The 11,751-nt window shown below is 38.5% G+C and overlaps 1 protein-coding gene across 1 annotated transcript; it reads right to left on the minus strand.

Annotated features, from left to right (window-relative positions):
* Positions 1 to 996: 996 nt before the first annotated feature.
* TRAPPC6B (trafficking protein particle complex subunit 6B) lies at positions 997 to 10,790 on the minus strand (the record flags this gene model as incomplete). Its single annotated transcript, XM_079698925.1, is given in 7 exon segments — positions 997 to 1,041; positions 1,044 to 1,084; positions 1,087 to 1,192; positions 3,134 to 3,217; positions 4,167 to 4,284; positions 5,025 to 5,092; positions 10,710 to 10,790. Coding segments are annotated over 7 exon segments (543 nt in total).
* Between the last annotated feature and the right edge of the window lie 961 nt (positions 10,791 to 11,751).

Below are 11,751 nucleotides of genomic sequence, written 5' to 3' on the forward strand. Positions count from 1 at the left end.
TACATATCACTCTAAGCAAATAAGAATGTTTAAATAAGGGTCCTGCATTGGTGTTTACTTATTTGAAATTAGGTTTTCATTCTAAATAGTTTCAGTAAAGTGTATGTTACAGTAGAATGTCTCTTTACCTGTTTTAAGGTCTGTGTTAAATTGATAAAATACACCCTTACTCCTGCTTAAGAGTACATCTTTTGTTATATAAGTTAGCAAATAGCTTATATCAATACAAATGTCCAACAATGTAATTAAATCATTGCTACTTGAAATACTTTATACAGGAATAATTTATCTCTTTACACTATAGAAGCCTTGCATTTCAGTAGTTTCTATAGCTTCTGTATCATCACTTGAAATTTACCTAAAAAAGAAAACATGAAAAATCATTCTTTGATTTTAGGTACAAGGAAAACAGGCCTGAACATCAGTTTCCTGCTTCATTTAGTAAGTAGTTTCAGTCAAGAAACTTGCTATATCAAACAACTTTTCACACTCTTCACAATATTTGATAAAGTCAATTTCGTTTTTATGAGATGATTATCTGGTTTGTGAATGACTACTTTTGTTTCTCTGTGATTCCTACATTTTAGGTATTTCATTGCTAATTATTGTGAATAGAAAGGAAATACAGTGATGCTCAAAGCCAATTTTATTCTTGGTTGGTAGCTCTGGTGGAAAGATCTTTGGAAAGGAGTTTAGCAATAAAAGACTAGTTGGCTTTATTTAGCTCTATATAATAGATATTTTCTAGAAAACTGTTTAAAAAAATTTTTGAACACTATAAGGAAATTTGCCATCTTAAAAGAATACTGCAGATAATTTTCCTTTAAGAGTTAAGAATCATTTCTTAAATTGTCTTATAAATTTGGATTTCCTTAGCACATTTTCTTAAATCACTATTATGAATTTAAAAATCATTGACTATGAATATAAGTATGCTACATGTTACACATTAAATGTTAAAATTTGATAAAAGTAAAATGAAATGGTTTTAGCATTTTAAATGTTCTCTAAGTAACAAAAACAAGAAACAAACAAAAAAACACCAGACCTGAAAAATAATTGCTAAAAACATTTGTAAGAAATGTGAATTCAACTTACAGGCAGGCATTGAAGATACTTCAGCTGTTACAATACTTTTTATCCCCAAGTTTGATAAGCCACCTCTGATTAAGCCACATGTAAATGCTAAGTACTAAAAAGAAAAAAAAGTGTAAAATATATTAAGGATTTACTAAGATAGTAAAGCTATTTATAAATGATAGTTAAACCTTGATATTAATAGGTCATTGCTGTTTAAGAAAGGGTTGTGGAAGAATTTTTCAAATCATTGAAAATTATGATTGTGACAAAACCAAGCTGGAAACCAGTTAGAATTAGTTCCAGAGTCAGCAGAGGTGATTTGTGTCTACCTTCAGTGCTGCCTGAAGGGTTCTAAATAGACCCTCCTTGTGGAGTGATTTGGGCTTTTTGGCTGCTTTAACCTCCCATGGTTCTTTTTAATTTTGGCCACGCCATGTTGCTCGGCTTAAGGGATCACAGTTCCCGACCAGGGATTGAACCTGGGCCTTGGCAGTGAAAGCCCCAAATCCTAACCACTAGACCACGAGGGAACTCCTGCTCCCATGGTTCTTGCCTGTTTTCTGAGCCTTCCCGTCAGTTCTGTAAGCTAACTAATTATTATTCCATTCAATCAAAATTGGTTTCTGCTTTCTACAACCAAGAAGCCTGACTTGTTCAAGACTTGTAGCCTGCCAAAACAAAGACTTACCTAGTTTAAAATATCAAAGCGCCAATGTTGAGAAACCCTGTCATATGGAAACAAGGAAGGGAAATGGGACTATGCCACAGCAGAGACAGCCAGGACAAAAATGAGAACCAAAAATCAAATAATCCAAGAAATTTTTTATTGTCTACATTTTGCATGATATTCAACAACACTACTATGTATCTATGAATAATATAGAATATTATTATTTTATAATTAATATAAATAAGTGGGTACTGATAAGTAATCAGATATGGAGTCATGAAACTGTAAGCTGGGAGAGAACCTAGAGATTCTTTATAATATAGGTATTATTATAATCAATTTTATTAATAAGGATACTAAGGTCCAGAGGGGTTATGTAACTTACCCAGTGTCACAAACCTATAAGTTGTGGAGTTAGCTTAAAATCTAGATTTATTTGGTCCCAAGTCCATACTCTTTCCACTACACCAAACTGCCTTTGTGTTAGATAATTTAGATGTGGACAGATTTTACAGATAAACAGCAGTTTATACATACTGCCCAAGATATTTTATAAGTACCGCACACTAACCGATTGCGCCACTGGAGCTACGCTTGCCCAAGATATTTTAACCACTTCAAAGGAACCCTTACATTAAAACTTGTCAGCTTTTCTTTAATACATCTGGTCTATTTATTGATTCCTACCTGAGACTGAAAAAAAATACATGAAACACAGATATACTTAACACAAAACATGTATTCTTAGGAACAAATGTTAATTATATTTAAAAAATTTTTTTAATTTACTGATGGAGATTATAAACATGAACTCTGAGGTGAATAATTCTGCATAGCTAATACCAGTTTTTTTAAGCTTGAGTGTCTTTTCTGATGTATCCATGCTATATTCGAGAATCTACCATTAAACTACATTTTTTTTTTTTTTTTTTTTGCGGTACGCGGGCCTCTCACTGTTGTGGCCTCTCCTGTTGCGGAGCACAGGCTCCGGACGCGCAGGCTCAGCAGCCATGGCTCACGGGCCCAGCCGCTCCGTGGCATGTGGGATCCTCCCAGACCGGGGCACGAACCCATGTCCCCTGCATCGGCAGACGGACTCGCAACCACTGCGCCACCAGGGAAGCCCCTAAACTACATTTTTAATGGCATTTAAACTACAGTGTTTCTTTAATTGGTCATCATAAGCCTACTTAGCTACAGGTTAATGTAAGTTGTTTCAATATGATGAACACCTCCTATTTCATTGAAAAGTGTTTAAACAAAAGGAACAATTTAAAAACATATTTTGAATTCAAAAGTCTGTTGTGATTGGCATTGTACTTTAACCTATGGTTCTACTTTTTTCATAATAAAAAAACCCCGATCTTCTATTCCATTAAATACCTTTGATGCATGTTCTAAATACTGTTTTCCTGCAGACATTTGAGTAAGCAGGCGAAATTTGTTGTCCTGAAGTACATAGATGCCCTGTTCCAAAAATAGAAAAACATCCAAAGTCAATGTAATCTGTACTCTTCCCTTCAAAACAATTTAAGAAATTTTTAAAGTTATTAAAACTCTTTCTGTTGGTCAAATTTTCTTTATATGAAGAAGTTTTGTAATGTTCAAGCTGAAGAGTTCAGCATTTTATAACACTAATATTTATTGAATGCTTTAAGATACTGAAGATACAAAGATACCTAAGACAGTTCCTATCCTTAAAGAACACAGTCTAGTGTGAAAGAATCAGAAATACATGTCTGGGTGAAATTAGCAGCTCTATGTTATTAACTCATACCTAGAAAGCCAAAAATCATAGTCACTTCTTCCTATTAGCATTTCAGGTACTTCTAAGCTAAGCTTGATACTGTTATCTGAAAAAATGAATTCTATTGGTAGCTACAAGATACATTATTTTCATTTTTATACTTTATTAAAATGCCAAATATACTCCAAATATTTCCTTGAGTTTTATAAAATAAATCTATTTTATGCATGATTTTCCATGCAACCTATTTTTATTTTAACAAAATATTTTAAGAATAAGAAATATGACAGCAACTAAACAGGCAAGAGTTATTTAAGAGTTAAATATGCTCTATAAATTAGCCTTCAGACAAATATGATATATTTCTGGTTCTGCATATTATAAGTAATAATAATGAAATAATAAAACCTTTATCATTCTGATATCTGCTACTTTTTAAAACTTAAAATTTAATTGAGGGAAAGGGACAGCTATAACTACTGATAATTGTCTCTTGCTCTTTATTCACTATACCCTATTAGAGAAAAAAAGTAATGACGTATTAATAACATATAAGAGAAACATTCCAAAGTTGATGAGAAATTAAGTTTTATATAATAAGTAAATCAGTAAAATACATTTATATTAAGTTAAAGGACTTAAAAAATAGGCCTTAATTTATCTAAATACCTGATGATTTGTCCTTAGATTGTCGATTTGTTTCTTGAATACTGTAGTCCAAAAATCTTTACAGATGAACTTCATGATATCTAACTCATCCTTGAACCTTGCAGTATCTTTTGTAAACCTAAAAAGATCAACTAGAAGTAACACTGTACTTTTCCTCCAAAGAAAGCAGGAGGGCCAGATTATTAACTAATTTCCAAATGCCACAACAGCACTGAACATTTACTGACAGTCATAAAGTGATAAGCACCAAGCAAAGTAGATCCCATCTCAATGGATTCACATTCTGTTATATAATTTGGGGGCTAAAATTAGTCTAAAGGTGTATTAGTCTAACAGTACGCAGCAATTTTAGGTACAATTAGCACATTAAGAAAAAAGCTGAGCATAATCATGGTATTGTTACATAAAATATAATCAGAGTTCAGCTATTTCAGATAGTGAGAAAGGAATACTAAAAAAAAATTGATCTATAAATTGAAAGATTATTACATGCATAAACAGAGACTCTAAGGTATGCATTTAAACAAAATTCCATTTAGGTTAAAGAACATATTAGATCTTAAGTAGGAAATGCAGTAAGATTTTAGATGGTTGTTTCAGCATACCAAAGTTTTCAGGAAAAAAGTAAAACATAGAAGATACATATTTTCTTCAAATATTAAAACATGAAAGTTGGATAACTGAGTTAAAATAGCATCAGACCTAAAAAGAAATTTCAATCTGTGAATTAAAGAACAGAGAATAAATAAAGTTTGGGAATTAAAATTAAATTATCTCAAGTTTTATTCAGTCTTTTGAAATGGATCATCTTTGTTCATAACCTACCTGGAAGAAAATTTTCAAATCCATACTGCTCACCTTTCTATCAATCCTTGTCCCACTCGAAACCCCATGTTTTCCAGCTTAGTTATACAGCGTCCATTTTCCTATTTAAAAATAGTTTTGAATAAATTTAGAATGCTAGAATGTAAATATTTATACTTTTTTCACTGAAACATTGTAAGAAAAAGTGAATTACAAGTCATACTTGAATTTTCTTAGTACTAATCATTTTCATAAGGCAAAAAGATAAACAGGGAACTGTTATTACTTTTCAGAAATGCCAAAGCCCCTTCCCAATTACTCTTCTCACCTTCCCTGGCTTTTTCCATTTTCAACTCTTCTTCTCTCCTCAGTTATAAAACTGAGGTCATGGTATCGCTTTTGACTTTTTTCTGTCAGTCATTCCCTTTGTGCCTTCACTAAGTTCTATTGTCCCTTGCTTCAAAATGTCTCTTAAGAGTCATCCAAGCTTTCCATTTCTCAGTATGTCTTAGTTGATGACCCCACCTTCCTATGCCTGGAATCATGCAATTGCTTCACTCTTCCTTTGATAATCTCATCCACTCTAAGGCTTTAAATACCACCCCTAAGTCGAAGACTCAAAATTCTCTGGATGAACTACAAAGCCCTATACAATCCAGACTCCTGTGCCTCTCTGGCCTCAACCTTCTACTCTTCTTCACTCACTCCATCCAGCTCCACTGATCTCCTTGCTGTTCTTTTTTTATTTATTTATTTTTGCTGTGTTAGGTCTTCGTTTCTGTGCGAGGGCTTTCTCTAGTTGTGGCAAGCGGGGGCCACTCTTCATCGCGGTGCGCGGGCCTCTCACTGTCACGGCCTCTCTTGTTGCGGAGCACAGGCTCCAGACGCGCAGGCTCAGTAGTTGTGGCTCACGGGCCTAGTTGCTCTGCGGCATGTGGGATCCTCCCAGACCAGGGCTCGAACCTGTGTCCCCTGCATTAGCAGGCAGATTCTCAACCACTGCGCCACCAGGGAAGCCCCCCTTGTTGTTCTTAATCATGCCAGGCAGGCTCCAATCTCAGCGCTCTTGCATAGGCAGCTCTCCCACCAGATATTCACATGACCAACTCACTCGCTTTAAGTCTTCACTCACATGTCACCATCTCAATGAGGCTCATTTCAACCTTTTAAAATACAGTATCATTCCACTTCAGAAACTCTCTATCCTTGTAATTCTCAAATTGTGTCCCAAGACTAGCAACATCAGCATCACATGGGAACTTGTCAAAACTGCAAATTCTGTAATCCCACCCCCAATATAGTGAATCAGAAACTGTAGGTGTGCGTCAGCGAGCTGTGTTTTAAGAACCCCTCCTAAAGTGATTCTGATGCTCTATCTCATTTCCCTGCTTGTCTCCAAGGAACTTCTTTCACCATTTAACCTAATACACATTTTACTAATTTTGTATTGCTCATGTCCCTTCATCCCCACCCTCTCCTAGAATACAGCTCCAAAACGGCAAGAATTTTTATGTATTCTGAAGCCTTTGCCTCCCGCTACCACCACAGGCCTCATTATTTGCTGAACTCTCTTCTAAGGAACCATGTACGCTACTAATGGGGCTGACTATTAAACCTGTATTTCTAGTACAGACTTTAGTGGACACAGCCATCCAGAGGTCCCACAGGCCCCTCAAATTAGGCGTATTCATCAAATGATATTGTCTTAACATTCTCAGCTTGCTCTGCCTCCAAAATTCTTTAACTTCATCAATGGCACCACCATCTAGTTACCACAACCAGAAAACTTCCATTTTCTTCACCTCCTTGCTCCCAGCCCTCCACACACACTGCAGTCCTGTGGAGCCTATTATCTACCTGCTTTTCAAAATCCATCTTCTCTCTCCTGACTGCTTAAGTAGCTCTTAGCATTCATTTCTCTCCTGGTCTTCAGTTAGAGCCTTCCAACTGATCTCATCTCTAGTTTTTTTCTTCCTTTGATTATCTTCTGTATTTCTGGTATAGACTTTGTAAAAACCAAATCATGTTGTTTCTCTACTGGACCACTCAGCACCGTTCTGTTAATTTCCACACCCATTCCCAAACTTGCTTAGGTAGAATGAGTACCTGTAAGTCATGATGCTTTTTGTGGAACAACCTGCTCTTCGTATCAACAGAATCACCCAGGAACATACTGATAAGCAGGAAATACGCTTATATGCAGACATTCTCAAATCTTAGCTATTGATCACATGAGCTTCTGAATTAAGCCCGAGGAAGAACCTTCTGATGCTGCACTTGTTCATTCACTTTGGCAGCTGTGAGTGCTCACTAGTAAAGTACCAAATTTTTAAGAAAAACTTAAGAATATTTTACCATTAACCTTAAAAAAATACCTATTCTCCATAAATTGGTAAATGTCAAATTATTCAGTTTTTAGATTTAATTCCTCTTCAAGCACAATTTGAAAATCATTGATTGGGAAGGTGAGAACATTGGGTTTTTTTCCTTTATTTCACTTACACTTATGACTTTATGTCTAAAAAGATATATAAAAACCATTTCTGGATGATAGGATTATGTCTTTTTTACATTTTTTTACTATGAAAAATTTGAAGTACACTCAAAGTAAAGACACTAACAAACCCTCATACACCTAAGACTTCAATATGGATTCTAATCATCAAGACTACCACATAACTTTTGTTTGTTTTGTTTTTTTAACATCTTTATTGGAGTATAATTCCTTTACAATGGTGTGTTAGTTTCTGCTTTATAACAAAGTGAATCAGTTATACATATACACATATCCCCATATCTCTTCCCTCTTGCGTCTCCCTCCCTCCCACCCTCCCTATCCCACCCCTCTAGGTGGTCACAAAGCACTGAGCTGATCTCCCTGTGCTATGCGGCTGCTTCCCACTAGCTATCTGTTTTACATATGGTAGTGTATATATGTCCATGCCACTCTCTCACTTTGTCCCAGCTTACCCTTCCCCCTCCCTGTAAACGCAAGTCCATTCTCTAGTAGGTCTGTGTCTTTATTCCCATCTTGCCCTGTGGACTACCATATAAATTTTTAGAAATCCCTTTTGCTTATATGGACTTAAAATTTTCTCCCCACCATATACAAATTGCAATAGGAAAAGAAAGTTGTTTTTAGTTTAAATGATTCAAAACTTATGGATTTCCTTTCTCTTATAGGACTACCACATGTCTCAGAATTATCAGTCATGATTAGAACAGCTGTTTTATTTTAGCTAATCCATTGGGGGAAAAAAGGGATTTTTTAAAAAGGTTTTCCTGGGCAAGAGTTGGAACAGGAAAAGGAAGTAGAAAGAGTAGAATGAAGAGAATTGATTGCACACGTGGTGGGGTCGGGAGCAGAGGTTTTGTGATAAAAAAGGTGTGTTGGGGCTTCCCTGGTGGCACAGTGGTTGAGAGTCCGCCTGCCAATGCAGGGGACACGGGTTCGTGCCCCGGTCCGGGAAGATCCCACATGCCGCGGAGCTGCTAGGCCCGTGAGCCATGGCCACTGAGCCTGCGCGTCCGGAGCCTGTGCTCCGCAACGGGAGAGGCCACAACAGTGAGAGGCCCGCGTACCGCAAAAAAAAAAGAAAAAAAAAAAAAGAAGGGTGTGTTGCTAATTATTCTTTTAGGGAAAAGGGTATAAGGAAAGCTGACTTTGCACAAACAGCAAATGTCTGCTACTCAGCACTTAGCACAGATGCAGAACATTAACTATTGCTTGTGGATGATGATAGTCAGAAGTTTGTAACTTGGAAAAAAATCTCTATTACAGATGGATCTGAATGAGAATAGAATTTTCGGGAGTTCCCTGGTGGTCCAGTGGTTCAATCCCTGGCCGGGGAATTTAAATCTCACATGCAGCGAGGCGCAGCCGGAAAAAAAAACAACAAAGGAATAGAATTTGCTTCATTTCCAATACTCTTCCTGATGTCTTCCTACTAATATCTCCCCAAAATTAGCGTGTTGAAATCCTAACTCCCAGATAGTATTAGGAGGTAGGGCCCTTGGGAGGTGATTCTGTCATGAGGATGGAGCCCTTAAGGATAGCATTAGTGCCCTTATTATAAAAGAGACCCCAGAGAGCTAGCTAGCCCCTTCCACCATGTGAGCACACAGCCAAAACACATCAATAAATGAACCAGGAGGAGGATTTCACCAGACACTGAATCTGCTGGTGCCTTGATCTTGGACTTCTCAGCCTTCACAACTGTAAGAAATAAATTTGTGTTGTTTATAAGCCACTCAGTCTGTGGCATCCTTGTTATAGTACCCAAAACAGCCAGTATCCTTCTTATAGTTTACAAACTGACAGTACCTCTTCCTCGATGTCCTACAGGTGCCATAAATTCAACCTGTTCAAAATAATTCATTATCATCACCTCTTTCTTCTTTATTCCCTCTCCATCCAACCCAGTGGCTCAAGCTAAAAACCTGGGGATAATTTTTCAACTCTCATTCCTATACCTAATCAAGTCCTAGAGATTCTACCTCCTATCTCTCAAACCTTCTCTCCTCTTCTCATTATCCAGATCTTCATTATCTCCTGCCTGGACTCCTCCAATAATGGGTCTTCTCACTACAAGGACCTTCCCTCTCCAGCCCAAATAATGGTTTATCTTTCTGAAATGCAAATGGAGCATGTCATTCTCCTCCTTAAAAATCCTCCACTGAGAAGGTCCATGTGTTTTAATCATACAGACCTCTTTCTAGCTTCAGCTTTCAAAACTTCTCACTCTCCACCTATTCAATCTAGTCACAGTGAAATACTCAAGCATATTTAAATGCACTGCACTTTTTCATACCTCTATGACTTTACCTTTGCCTAGGATGCTTTTCCTGCCCTCACTTTCCACCCCTCTTTATCAATAGCATTATAGAAACTAGAGCTTCTGACTTGAGCATGACTTTGTAATATTTCATTTATAAAATCCTACAACTCCATGATTCCATATCTAATTACCACCCAATACGTTAATTATTCATTGAACACTTATTCCCCAGCGACTGTTAGGCAGGGACTTTATCTTATTCATCTAACAATGTCAGGCCCACAATACACGCTTAATATATTTTCTGAATTAATCAATTAGCGAATGAAGACTACCACACATTAGAAGTAACCTCCAGGAGGATGGGGCCATTGTTTCGCTCATTACTATATCCCTAGCAACTAGCTCTGACATATAATGGACACTAAATATTTTTTAAATTAATTAGTGTTTCCTAATTATAGTAACACCTGCAAAGTTTCCTTTGCTTCTACCTCAAATCTCATTAGCCCTCTTTCTTTGAGTTGCCTGGAGTGTTACTGAGGGTTAGGGATGGGGAGGGAGGGACAGGATTCTCAGGCGGGGAGAGGTCTGTCCAGTGGACGACTGGAAGTGCTGGAAGTGACAGCCGAATTAAGTAGGGGTGCCAAAATCAGCAGTTAACTCTGACGCAAATCATGGTAGGGACAACACATGGAAGGGACAAAACAAATCTGTGGCGTGCCACACACAGATATGGGACTGGACAAAAAGGTATCAAATAGTAAAAGATACGAAAGAGACAAGGATGAAAGACTGAAGACAGCTGACAGGTTCTAAGGCTTAGGATACCTGAAGATGGACCAATCTGCCTACACTTCGGGAGGCAATGAGTGGTGATGGGACGGGGATTAAAAGAAAACTGAGTGGAAACAAGGAGTGTCACCGCAAAAGGACCTCAAGGGCGTGTGGCAGCACTCACCACCTCCCCCTGCTCCGCGGACTTGTACACTCCAGACACCATCTCGTTATGCAGAAGCAAAAACAACGCCTCGTCCGCCATTTCCTGCTTATTCTTCCAAGCTCCGGGTTTAGGCTCCCGTTTGGGCCGGGCTCGGGGTTCCGGCTAGCGCCTGGGCAGCTTGGGCTGAGCCGCCGCCGCTCGCTTAGTCCGCAGCCCGTCCCTCGTTGCTAGGAGACCGAGGAATTCACTCAGCTTCCCGAAGGCTGATACTGGAGTGAGCCGGGGCCCGCGGCGAGCCCACCCCAGGGCCACTAAGTCCTTGGGCAGAACGAAAGGGTCTGACAGCACCGGGAACCTTACCCAACCCCCGGAGACCCCATCCGGCCCTTGGGCGGGGGAGGCGAAAAAACAACTTCCGGTCCCCTCTACCCCGGCATTCCGCCAGCTCTATGGTCATAGAGTTCCTTCCGCGGGGTGAACCGCTGGCGCCCAGAGAGGAGGAAGGTTTCTTCCTCCTACAGCATCGAAGGCGGTGGGCGGGGAAGGTGATAAAAATAAGACGGGACCTCCCGCTGCCATCTCTCTGTTAATTAACTATGTTAGAAGTGACAAGAATTTCTATTAGCTTCATCAAAAGCTTCCACTTCTGCCATATGTTGCTTAATATGAAAAGTTGTAAAAAAAAAAAAAAAAAAAAGCGAATACTGGGACTACCCTAGTAGTCCAGTGGGTAAGACCCCGCGCTCCCAATGGAGGGGTCTGGGTACCATCCCTAGTCGGGGAACTAGATCCCCGCATGCATGCCGCAGCTAAGTCTGGATGTCGGAACTAAAGATCTCGCATGCAGGAACTAAGACTTGGTGCAGTCTAAATAAATAAATAAATAAATAATTTTAAGTGAATAAATCGTCATATTTCAGGCTATAAACTTTAGGTATATTGAGAGATTATCCCAATCCATTTTGGATTAAGCCTGGGTGTACAAAAAGATTTAGAGCCGTTTTGGCCACTTGGAGGTTTACTGGGAGTAGGGTACAAGGGACAAGGAGGATGGAGTAAG

The sequence above is a fragment of the Hyperoodon ampullatus genome, assembly GCF_949752795.1.
Source record: "Hyperoodon ampullatus genome assembly, chromosome: 3".
Lineage (NCBI taxonomy): Eukaryota > Metazoa > Chordata > Mammalia > Artiodactyla > Ziphiidae > Hyperoodon > Hyperoodon ampullatus.